Below are 13,129 nucleotides of genomic sequence, written 5' to 3' on the forward strand. Positions count from 1 at the left end.
GTTTGATCCTTAGCACCACGTAAAAATAAATTAATAATAAAATAAATAATTATTGTGTGTCCCTCTACAACCAAAAACATATTTAAAAAAAATATCAATAGTAGGATAGAGTCCTACCATTCCAAGATGAACAAGATTCATTTTCATTCTATATTGTCACAAAAATAACTGAATAGACTGTATAAAACAAAAGAACACTAGGCAAAGTCCAATAGGATAGGACACAGCTTCTTAAGAAAATCTGGCAAAGGACAGGTGATAATCATAATGGGGCTAATACCAAATAAACATTGTAGTTTGAAGTACTGAGTGTTTTTCTACATTTCAACTCTCTCTCTTAATTTTATTATGGTTACTTTCACATCTCTTCTGATTACAAATTTGCAATATTCTGTATGTAATTCCAGTGCAATTTTCAGTTACACATTTTCCCCATTTATTAAATATAGTACCAATGAAGTACTCAGCAATGCTAAGATTATGCAGATTCAGCAGTCTCTCCATTTATGAAATAAATTATCATTCCAGCAGACACTAACTTTGGCATATCAATGATAATACTATTTGCAAAATCCCTGATAAAACTCATCCTAAGGTCTCTCTTCTGAGTAGCACTTGAAGTTCAAGGTTCTGACTGAAACCTTTAGTATACCAATGATGAGAGTTCCTTCATGTGCTCTAAACCACTGGGACGTGAAGAGCTAAGGCTGAAACACTGAATTCAATGAAATAAATTTCTTTCTTTGGGGAACTGAAGGATTCACATGACACTTGAGTCTTCCCAAAAAAAATCATTTTATAGAACTTTCTTCCTGTGTGGATTCTTTATTCTTACCATCTCTTTTATAGGACTTATCACTGACATGAATTCTGTGATGAATTGTAAGATTTGATCTCCAGCTGAAGCTCTTACCACATATCTCACACTTGTAAGGTTTCTCCCCCGTGTGAACTCTCTGATGAGACTGGAGCTGTGAAGCCCGACTGAAGACTTTACCACACACATCACATTTGTATGGTTTCTCTCCAGTGTGGACACTCTGGTGGAGCTGAAGACTTGAGGCCTGACTGAAGTGCTTCCCACATTCCCCACACTTATATGGTTTTTCTCCTGTGTGGACCCTCTGATGCATGTCCAGATTCAAGCTCCACTTGAAGCCCTTCCCACACTCCTCACATTTGTATGGCTTGTCTCCAGTATGGACCTTCTGATGGGCTTGAAGGTGTGAACTCCGACCAAAGCTCTTCCCACACTCTTCACATTTAAATGGTTTTTCTCCACTATGGACTCTCTGATGGGCCAAAAGATTTGAGGCCTGCCTAAAGACCTTCCCACATTCCTCACAATTATATGGTTTTTCTCCTGTGTGGATTCTACAATGAATTTTAAGATCTGCTCTTCGACTAAATCCCTTTCCACACTCCTCACATTTGTATGGTTTCTCACCAGTGTGGACCAACTGGTGAATCTGAAGTCGTGAACTCTGATTGAACCCCTGCCCACACTCTTCACACTTATAAGGTTTCTCTATGCTGTGGGCCTTCTGATGGATTTGAAGATAGGAACTCTGACTGAAGCCCTTCCCACACACCTCACATTTATAGGGCTTCTCTCCTGTGTGGACCACTAGATGAACTTGATAGTGGGAGTTCCTCCTGAAGCTCTTCCCACACTCCTCACATTTGTATGGTTTCTCTCCAGTGTGGACTCTCAGATGAGCTTGAAGGTTTGAACTTAGAGTAAAGCCTTTACCACACACAGTACATATGTATGACTTTTCTCCGGTGTGGACTCCCTGATGGGCCTGAAGACTTGAAGGCCGACTAAAACCTTTATCACATACCTCACACTTATAGGGTTTTTCTCCTGTGTGGACCCTCTGATGAATATAAAGATTTGAGCTACAAATAAAGCCTTTCCCACATTCCTCACATTTGTATGGCTTCTCTCCTGTATGTACTCTTTGATGGGACTGAAGATGTGAATTCCGACTGAAACTCTTACCACAAGCATCACATTTGAATGGTTTTTCCCCAGTGTGGAGTCTTTGATGATCTTGAAGATGAGAGGCCTGACTGAAGGCCCTCCCACACTCCTCACAATTATAAGGTTTCTCTCCAGTGTGGACTTTACAATGAACGTTAAGTGCTGATCTACGACTAAAAGCTTTCCCACAATGCTCACATTTGTATGGTTTTACTCTTGTGTGAACTTTTTGATGGGTTTGCAGATGTGAGCTCTGGCTGAATTCCTTACCACACTCATTACACTTATGTTTTCCTTCCATGCAAACTCTCAGATGAACACAAAGAACTGAGCTGTCATGGAAACCTTTTCCACATTCAGTACATGTCTGAGACTCCTCTCCTGAGTGTTGCTGCTGAGGATCAAAGCTGGAGAAATCACTGAAGCCTTTTTTATACTCATTACACTTGTAAGGCTTCTGTTCTGGGGGAGTCATTCTGCGCTTACAAAGTGTCGAAATCTTTAGGCTCTCTTTTCCATATTCATTGAGGCCATAAGATTTTTCACTTCTGTTTACTTTAAGATCATCATGGTGATGTGAAATCCAACTGATGGGGTCAATACTCTGTTTGTATTGACAGAGTTTATTTTTCATGGAAATCTGTTGATATCCACTCTGATAATTCTGTGATTCAATCATGGAAGTTTTCCTCCAAGAATCCTGGATTCTTAAAGTTGGAAACTCTGAGTCTTCAGTGTGGCTAGGACCATCAGCTTTATGATTCTGTTTAAAATTCTCATCTTCAGAAATTTGAACAGGTAGTCCTGTCCCAACCTGGCAGGGGGAATAACACTGCTTGTGGACCTGAGTATTATTTATTATGGTACCATGACACCTGGTTAAGTCATTTGCAATTTGTTGCCAGATTTGCCAGCAGGAAAGTTTTTCATGGGATTCTCTGTCTTGAACAGTCCTTAACTCACTTTGATTGTTCTCTCCTATAAAAACAGAATTCAGAGACACAAACAAGTAAATGCTTTACTTGAAGATTCACTTAGGAACAGTAAGAGACACTAACAAAACTCAGGATGGTTTAGCACAGTTTTTCACCATATAGGACATTCTTTTTTTTTTTTTTTTTTTTTTTGGTACTGGGAATTGAACCCAGGGGCACTTAACCACTGAATCACATCCCCAGTCCAGTTTTTCACCATATATTAAGGCTTTTGGTTTACTGGCAGAAACCAAGAGATGGTCCATTAAGCTCCCAACTACTAAGCATTACTGAAACTCATTTAAGAACACAATTACTGACATACCTAAATCTTTTCATTAAAATTACAAGTCATTCCTATTACAACACAGTATCAATAAGGACAAAATGGAGCTCAGAGTTTTATAACTACTGCCCAAAATAGTACTGGCATTTAGAAGGTGTTCAAGCAATGGATGCACAGATAAATCACAATTTGACTTCTGGGATTCTCATAATTCCAAATTCAAGTTTGAGCTAGATCAGATACAAGGGGTTTTTGTTTTGTTTTGTTTTTGTTTTTAAAAGTAAAGTATATGAAATCCAAAAAGAATAGAAAGTGCAGTTTTGCTGAGAAGGCACAAAGTTGTACTTGAAGCAGGGGTATACCAAGTGTGTTAATGCTGAGGACAAAAATAAAATATGGTAAGAATCACTTGGGGTGAAATAAAAGCATGAAGATTTGTGTACTAGATCATTCTAAAGATTTCCTTACTTCCTTTCTTCCTTTTTCCCTTCCTCTTTTTTTGCAGTGCTGAGAATTGAACTCAGAGTCTTAGACATGCCAGGCAAGAACTCTACCACTAAGCCACATGCCCAGACTTTTTCTAAGGCCTTTATGCAATCTTTCTAACATGTTTCTACTTTCTCAAGCAAGAGTCAAAATTCAGAGGCAAGAAGAATTCTGACTCTTTAAAAGCAAAGTACAGAAAATTTTAGATGCAGAGACATTTGCCTTTGACAAGAATGTTTTCCAAACTGATAAATTCAGACCATTAATGAAATGTGCAATAAATTTAATAGCTAGTGATAAATGTTTAGAACAGACTAGAAATGATCAGAGAATCATCACAAGCAATAATGGTGTCACTATGTGAAATGTCTTCTAAAGGTGTATAAATCTGAACACCCATAAAATGTGGATTTACTCTAAGTAAAATAAGCCACAAGAGAATTCTGACCAGAGGAATATCTCACACTCTAACTTAAGGCTACAAAGGATTACTCTGAGTGCCATGTCAGAGAATAGACTGTAGAAGGGGAAGAAAGGGAGAGGGCAATCAGTACCAAGGTTGCTGCAATAATCCAGGAAAGAATTTGCAAGTTGTGCCAGGTGACAGCAACAGGGGTGATGAGAACAAAAGAGATGGACAGTTAACTATAAAGATTCAAAACTGCTTGGTCCTTACCTAAACTTGTCTCTCTTTGGGTTGCTGTCTTCATCATCCAAAGCTTTTCTTCTCTTTCTGCATATGATATATCTCGTTTGAAGAACTGATGCTCTATGAACAGGCAAAGTCATAAGTTTAAAAGACATGGTAGAGCTAAAATGTACTGGAAACAGTTACAAATGTTTATTCAAGACACTGAAAATAGTGTTTATCACACTTTCTTAAAAAAAAAATCATCACCCATGTGGGCTGGGACATAGCTCAGTTGGAAGAGTGCTTGCCTTCCATGCACAAGGCCCTGAGTTCAATCCCTGGCACCACAAAAAAAAAAAAAAAAAAAAAAAAAAAAATCACCCATTACAGAAATACCATTTATTTCATGAACCAAATATGTGTACAAAACATACAATACAAAAAATCTGAATGATATTTTTCTTTCCTTTTCTTTTCTTCTTCTTTTTTGAAGATACTAGTGATTAAACCCAGGACCTCATTCATGGTAGGCAAGCATTCTTACCACTGAGCTACATTCCCAGCCCTTTTTTAAACTTTGAGACAGGGTCTTGCTAAGTTGCCGATGCTGGCCTCCAACGCATGATCCTCCTCTCTCAGCTCCTAAGTAGCTGGGATTACAGGCACACACCACCATGTCCAGCTGAATGACTCATCTAATGTCTGTTTTTGTTAAATTTCTTTCTACTGACCCTTACACCATTCATGCAGTTGGCCAGTTTTTGCTAGAATGTGTACCATTTTTCCTAAGGAGCACCAATATTTCCTACCCTCTTTTATTTAATTAAAAATTGCTGATAGGATTCAATAAATTGGTTTTAAAATTCAATAATGGGACAGAAGCAAAATTTGAAAAAGAATAGGCAAGGAATAGTAATATACTGTCCATGTATCTTTCTTTAAAGATCAGAAACATCCTGCTTCTGTAGCCCACAGGAATTAGGAAAGTCTGGGAACTATTTCAAGAGCCTCAAAGCATTAAAAAGCCAAGGTCACAGAGTTATTTGAGAGGGAGGCCTCACCCACTGAGACCAGGTTCCTGAAGTTTTCCACCATCACATCTTGGTACAGCTTCCTCTGGGCAGGATCCAGCAGTCCCAGCTCCTCCTCGGTAAAGGCCACAGCAACATCCTTGAAAGTAACAGCTTCCTACAACACACACATATGACTTCAATCTTACAGTGTCCACTGGAAGAGGGATAGCACTGAGAAGAGAGAAATAATGGGTGGGAGGTCTCACTGGACTCTGAGCCATGTGTAGGTTCCCCAGCCCTTTTCCTTCTATCTCATTGATGCCATACACTGATTTTCCTCAGCCTTACCAAAAATGCTACTATGAAAGAGAGACCTGGTGCTTATACTATAATAAGTAAGCTCCCTAGAAATCTAGTGGATGTAAATGTAAACATTTTAATTAAGATTTCCAATTTCCTCAGAATTTTTTATCAATTAAATTCCAACAGTGCCCGATAGCAGCTGCCTTCCCACTGAGGTCAGAGCCAGATGACTTTAAATAGTGTATAGGTTGAAATAAACCACAGGGAATGTCAAATCTCTCCATCTTTTACTAGAACCTGATACCTTCACCTTAGATCTTTAGTATTCCATGTGAATACTTTTCACAGCCACTTTTATTTATGTTTAAAATGAAGAGGAAACACAGTACCTCCTCATACAGCTAAGGCATAAATGCAGTGATAGAGCATAAGTGCCTGGCAAGTTCTCTAGTACCACTTTTTACATTAGACTTTTTACATTAATGTCATATATTACTTAGGCAAAAAAAAAGAAGAAGAAGAAAAATTAAAAAGCCAGGCACACATCCCAGTAACTCAAGACACTGAGGCAGGAGGATTCCAAATTCAAAGCTAGCTTCAGCAACTTAGTAAGCCCCTGTCTCAAAATCTAAAAAAAAATTAAAAAGAGATAGGGATGTGGCTTTGTGGTCAAGCGCCCCTGGGTTCAATTGCTAGTACCAAACCCACAGAGAAAAAAAAAAATAGATCAGTAAATGAAATATACACAGAGTATGACTCGGGCATGGGAAAAACAGAATCTAAATCTTGTGGTAAGAAAATGTTGAGCAATGTTTTTCTATGTGAAGCAGTAGTCAAATCTGATGCATTGGGCTGTATTTAAATCTACCCAAAATATCTAAGGTACCACATGTAGGACATATCTTTTCAATTCTGAACACCTAGTATATTAAGAATCCCTTTAAAAATGCAGTATTTTTCAAAATTGACTTTTCAGAAAAAGCTAAATGTAGGAACACTGTTCACTGTAGTGTTCTTGAAACAGTGAAAGTCCTGACTATAATAAATGTTTACATAGAGAATAGTTTAAGAACTGGGTATATAAATTTGGTGGAAATTTAGTAAAGCAATTAAAAATAAATTTGTATAACATTAAACAACAACAACAAAAAGAAAACATGAAGCATTTAGGGGCTTGGGGATATAACTCAGTGGCAGAGAGCTTCCCCATCATGCACAATGCCCTGGATTTGACTCCCAGCATAGAATCTAAAGAATACATGAGATTAAGTAAAATTGTATCTGTTATGAACAGAAACATATAACTATGAGCATACCTGTCCATTAGTCTATAGAGTTTTATTTGTAAAGTAAAAAATGAAATAAAACAAGAACTAATACCAACCAGCTAAACTTAAAAGGGACAAAACAAGCACCTGGTACATTCTGCACGTCCTCATGACTTGACTTGCTTTGAAACACTTCCAATCTCTGAGCACTTTTTAAAGAGGCACTTTTAGTAGTGAGAAAGGTAAGTTCTACTCACCTTGAATGTGTTCATCTTTATCTTTCCAGGGAGTGCAGAGTCCTAAGAAGAAGAACTAGGAAAAGAGAGAAATCATCAGAAACTGAGAAAGTATGTAACTAACCCATGTGGTTGCTCCTTGCAAATTAGCAAAGGCACTTGCTCCAAATATTTTAAGGTACTCGGAGCTCACATGTTGTTGCCCTCTTCGATGTGAAAATCTCTTAAAACTTCTAAAAAATATTTGGTTGTCTTTAATAATTTTCTACCCCAACAACAATACTTTTTATTATTATTATTATTATTATTATTATTACTATTATTACTATTAATATTATTATTCTGTGCAGGGGATTGTACCTAAAGCTTCATGAATGTTAAGCAAATACTTTACCACTAAAGTATACTCCAAGACCAACAACAGTATTTAAATTGATTAGGAAAACTTTAAAAAGTATAGAAATCTGTGATGTTTCCTTTTTGTTTTGTGGTTCCAGGGGTTTATCCCAGGACACTGTACATGCTCTACTCCTGAACCACACCCCCAGCCTTTGCTATTCCTTTTTAAGTGGGAAGTACCCTTTTAGCACATATGCATAGAGGTAAAGAAACTGATAAAATTAAGATACTGCAATAAAAAAGTGTGACAATCTACACTCTGTTTAAGTGAGAAAGACAGAAATCTGAGTTCATATTGTTATAAATAATGTGTTACAAATAAATGAGAAGAGAAAAAGTCCTTTCTATAAAACACATACACTAATACATTTAGAATAAAAAATAACTAGAAAATCACTGATGAGTGCTAAAAGTTGGTGGAAGTTTGTGAGGAAAAAGATAGCTACATAATCTCAAAGTATTGAGGAAAAAGATAACCTGTTGTTTAGCTGGAAACATCAAGTATTGGCCCTTAGCCAAAAGAACAAAGCTGAGACCACCACTGAGTGACATCTGACTTACATCATGCACAGAGAAGGAAGCCTGCTCACTTCTGTGGCACTTCTGCTGATAATACACAGCCTGATTATCATGAACAAATACCAAATAAACTAAAAAGAGTGGGGACATTCCACAAAATAATTTGCCAACTTTACAAAAATATCCAAAGCAAAAAAAAAAAAGTTTGAGGAATCCTTGTAGATTAAAGTGACTAATGAAACAAAAACTTATATGCAATGCAATAAAAAACTTATGTGCAATGTGCAATAAAACTGGGCTAATCTCTGACCTGGGGGTGAAGTGTTCTCAAAGACTCTGAGAACAACAACTTTATTGAGAAAGTTGAATGAATTTAAATATGAATTGTGAGTTAGATAACAGTATGCTATCAATGTAATTAATTTCATTTTAATCATTGTCTCCAGCTTGTTTTAGTAGTTGGGGAAAAAATGTGTACATATAAGTATACAAACACATATGTATACGTACATATACATAAAGCTATAGAAAAGAAAAAAAAGCTCTAATAGCTAGTAGTGGCAAGGGCCAATACTTGATGTTTCCAGCTGATCAACAAAAATGAGGCAAGGCCATTCAGTGATAGTGATGGACAAGAAAGAAAAGAAGACATTCTAACACAGAGGCACATTCTACAGTAACAAAAAAATAACCAAATAACTGTTTCTCCTGACTAACATGAGTGACCACTTCATTACTAGTGAAAACTCTAATCTGTTTGGTTTCTCCCACCTCCTAGGGAAAAATTATTAGAATACTTGGTCATCAAATTACTTCTGATTATTGACATCATCAAATCCAGAACAAACTCACTGCCTACACTTCTCCCCATCTCAGCTTATATAAGTCAAAATGCTACAACCAGCTCCTCCTAACTGCCTCTTACCAAGAGACCCCAGGCCTGATTCCCAACAGTATGTGGGTTCCCTTTAGCAGCAAGCTAAAATAAAATTAAATGCCTTTGGTTACAGATATGTTCCTGGTGTTATTTGACTCATGGTTACCAACAGAGAAAATAGGCAAGATGCAAACAACTAGTGAATCTCAGTTGAGTATGAGATTTCCTTTTAGTGTTTTGCAACTTTTCTGAAAGTTTAAAATTTATATGAAAATAAAAACTAGCCAGGTGTGGTGGCACACACCTGTAATACCAATGGCTTGGGAGGCTGAGACAGGAGGATTGTGAATTCAAGCCAGCAAGGCAAGGCATAAAGCAATTCAGTGAGCCCCTGTTTCTAAATAAAATATGAAATAGGACTGGGGATGTGACTCAGTAGTCAAGTGCCCCTGAGTTCAATCCCCAACACCAAAATAAGTAAATAAATAAAAAACTAATGAAATCAGGAAATTGTTGTAGTAACAATAACAGTAGTAATAATAGTAACGATGACTATAGGAAAAAAAAAGTATCTAGCATTAATTGACAATTACTAGTGGCCAATCTTGCCACTTTAGACAAAAATCCTCTGGTACAAAAGAGCAATGAACCTATTCCCCAAATCCCAGGAAAAATTTATCTTCACATTTCTAATTCTCTCCATGTTAACTCGAGACTTGCTAGCTGCCTTCTGCTCATGTCAGGATTTTTAGATGACTTGATAACTGGCAAAATTTACTGAACAAAATCATTGGACTAAGTAGGATGCTTATGTGGCCAGCTCAGTTTTAACTGTGACATTTGGCAAGATCAATTGCCTTAGGCCTGAGTTTCTAAGTAGGTCCCTTTCCTGAGCCTGTGTAGGAATCACCTTGAGATTTTGTTGAAATCCCAATTTCTGGGTTCCATCTACAGAAATTCTAAAGTGGAAGGTCTTAGATGAGACTTAAGGCTGGGTATTTCTCACTATGTGATCCTAATGCTGTTGATTTGTAGACTCATTTCTTCTTCTTCTTCCTTTTTTTTTTTTTTTTTGCCATAGGAGGGATAAAACATGCTTCCTACCACTGAGCTACATCACCAGTCTTTTTAAAATTTATTTTGAGACAAGGTCTAAGTTTCAGAGGCTGGTCTTGAGCTTGTGATCTTTCTGCCTCAGCCTCCAGAGCAGCTGGGATGATAAAGGAGTGCAATCATGCCTAGGAGATCCCAGTCTCAAAAGCACTGCAGTGACTATTAGTGTCTCCCCAAAAGACCTCTGCTAAACAAAAACATAAACAATGATGACAAAAAAGGCACAAAACTATTAATATTTGTTATTTTTACATGCTATAATTGTGGTAATTAAAGTTTTTATATATTTGTGTTTTCCATGATTAAAGATTATTTCTATAACATAAATATTATTTGAAATAAAATGAAACCCACATCTTGCTCTCAAGATCCCCTCAAGTCTCGGCCTATTTCGACACAATAGTGACCAGAGTCCTATGACCCAGAGAGACCAGACCAAAGACAGGAGGAGCTCAGATCTGGATTCACGTTGCTTAGGATCCAATGCTATTCCTGCCACCTGCTAGTAATGGACCATGGGCAAACAGGTTACGTTGCCTGTTTCTCAGTCTCCTCATCTTCACAGTAGGAAAAATAGCGGTACCACTTCACAAAGCACTCTGAAGGGCTTCATCTGTATAAAGCCCTTAGAATGGAACTTAGCAACTTAGGCTTTAACTGTTTCACATTCTCAGATTTATGTGATAATTGAGGAATGACAAGCCTTACTCACGTGGGGCTCTGCGGCCTCTTCTTTTCTGCAGTGCTTTTGGACAAGTCAGGAACAGTGAAGAAAAGGAGGCTGTGAAAAGCCAGGGTTGTGTCTCCACCTCCGATCAGTCTCAGTCACATCTTCCAGACCAGCTAGAAGCAACACTCCCCTTCTTTGAAAGGTCAATGGTTTAGGGATGCTGCAGTTGCTTCCTGACCTCACGGACGCTCAGCACTTCAGTCCTGGACTACATTTCCCGACAGAGGAAGTCCAGAAACATGCGCTTCTCGGAAAATTTTTAGTAGTATCAAGAAAAACCCATGTACCAGGCAGTTTTAAATCTTTTGTAGTATACCACGTTTTTCTCAAAATATTCCATCATTTGAAGGTGTAACTTGTATTTTCCCTTTTACAGAACAACAATCAAAAGCACAAAGGGCTTAACTAGGCGGTCCGAGGTGAGACCGTCTGAAGCTGCAGGTCAGGCTCGCAGGTGGGCGAGTCGGGCAGGAGGCGCGAGCCCCGGGGAGACCCTCAAACTCCGTGAAGCACGACCCAGGTACGCCCCCAATTCAAGGAAGCTCCGCCCTAGAGAACGCAAAACGCCATTCGCAAACGTCCGCTGTCAGCCGGTCCTCCCCAAACGAAAGACTGCCAAGTGTTGTTTCCAAGTACATTTAGGAGACATTCGAAAGGTTTCAGGGGAGAAGATCAAAACCACTAAAGCCCGAGAAAAGATGGCTGCTACGCCATCCTCCTGGAGCGGAAGTACCGGCGACTACCCAAAGCTCCTGGGCTACACTGCTTCATCCAGAACTCCCCAGAACTGCCTTCCCCCACTGGAAGAGCCTGCGAGTCCAGGAGTTCCGGGACTACGATTCCCAGGATTCCGCGGGGGAGAGGGACCGTTTACAGGAAGGGCTTAGAAACGGAAGTATGCGAGATGCTCGGAGCTTAGACTCCAGGTCCCAGGATTCTAGGCGGGAAACCAGCCACAGTACTTCAGTCCTGGACTACATTTCCCGAGAGACAAAGTCCGGTTCCCTGGAGCCGAAGTATCCAAATACTCTGCCCTCCTAGTTTTCACTTCCCAGAAATCCCTGAGAAGGTTTTGGGCAAATGTCTGTTCATTGTTGTGTGTCAGTCTTAGAAGACTGTAGGTTCTTAGAAGACTGAGAAGCAGACTAGGCTTTAGATATTGGCTGTGATAGCAGTGCTTGTGTCACCGTCCCCACCCCCAAATTCATGTGTTGAGATCAAACCCACCAGATAATGGTATTAGGAAGCTGGACCTTTGGGAGTGATTGCATCATGAGAGCTTTTCCTCGTGAATTGGATTAGTACTGTCAATAAAGTGTCCCGAGGGAGCTCATTTGCTCTTTCAGTTACGTGAAGAAATCACTAGAAGGAAGTACCTATGAACTGGAAGTGAGCCCTCAGAAACCCTGAAGCCGCTGGCACCCTGAACTTGGACTTCCTAGCCTCCAGAACCGCGAGGAATAAAGATCTGTTCTTTATAACCTAGCCAGTTATGGTGTTGTATAAGATCTGGAATGAACTAAAGCAGACTTATTGAAGGGGTCATTTTCAAGGAATAGGAGTTCATTTCCTTTGGTAACCATCAAAGACCTTCTCCACAGGAGTATTGGGAAAAGGGAAATAGGACTTCTCTAGAAGGAACTGATACCAAAGTACCAAATCCCTGAAGCTGCATGATGGTGGATGTATTTTGTTAGCATTTTCTGGCCCTCACAAAAGTAAATAAAAATCTTCTCTCAATAAAAATACTATCATCCCAGGTTTCAAATTATTTCTATAATTTAAATTTTTCTTATACTAACGCTTGAGCAAATGAACTAAAAGGAAAAAAAATAGTTGGTGGGGCTGGGGAAATAGCTCAATTGGTAGAGTGCTTCCCTCACACGCACAAGGCTCTGGGTTCAATTCCCAACACCATAAATAAATAAATAGTTAACATACAGGGACCCTTTATAATGATTAAAAGGCTCAAGTTACCATGAAGTATAAGCTAATATTTTATAAAGCAAAAGTGGACAGAACCACCAAAAGAAACACAAAAATTAGATATACAGAGGGAAATGTTGAGCTTTAAATGGGTATATTAAAATAGAAGGGAAACTAACAATCAATTAGGGGAAAATATCCATCTCAGGACGTTCATAAAGAAATAACAAAACCAAAAAAAGAAAATGGCAGAATACTTAAGAGCAGATTGATAAATTGCCAAACAAATGAAATGAAGTTTATACACACACACACACACACACACACACCTATTGAGAAAACCATTAAATTGACAATAGTGGTGAGAATGACCATGCAACA

The 13,129-nt window shown here is 38.6% G+C and overlaps 1 protein-coding gene across 1 annotated transcript; it reads right to left on the reverse strand.

Moving 5' to 3' along the window:
* Nucleotides 1–362: 362 nt before the first annotated feature.
* On the reverse strand, nucleotides 363–11,519 carry LOC144248989 (uncharacterized). Its single transcript, XM_077793206.1, has 5 exons — nucleotides 10,805–11,519; nucleotides 7,206–7,260; nucleotides 5,426–5,552; nucleotides 4,410–4,502; nucleotides 363–2,965 (listed from the first exon to the last, which is right to left on the reverse strand). Exons 2-5 carry the CDS (start codon nucleotides 7,218–7,220, stop codon nucleotides 792–794), a joined length of 2,409 nt encoding a protein of 802 aa, XP_077649332.1. The 5' UTR covers nucleotides 7,221–7,260; nucleotides 10,805–11,519; the 3' UTR covers nucleotides 363–791.
* Nucleotides 11,520–13,129: the final 1,610 nt, after the last annotated feature.

This window comes from Urocitellus parryii, chromosome 15 (assembly GCF_045843805.1).
Source record: "Urocitellus parryii isolate mUroPar1 chromosome 15, mUroPar1.hap1, whole genome shotgun sequence".
In the NCBI taxonomy this organism is placed as follows: Eukaryota; Metazoa; Chordata; class Mammalia; order Rodentia; family Sciuridae; genus Urocitellus; species Urocitellus parryii.

What these genes read in the sequence shown, in the direction of transcription:
- LOC144248989 (XM_077793206.1), bottom strand. An exon ending in CAGGAACCTGGTCTCAGTGG is followed by an intron (nt 4,503 to 5,425) that starts GTGAGGCCTCCC and finishes GCCTGTTCATAG; the next exon opens with AGCATCAGTTCTTCAAACGA. An exon ending in CCAAAGAGAGACAAGTTTAG is followed by an intron (nt 2,966 to 4,409) that starts GTAAGGACCAAG and finishes CTGTTTTTATAG; the next exon opens with GAGAGAACAATCAAAGTGAG.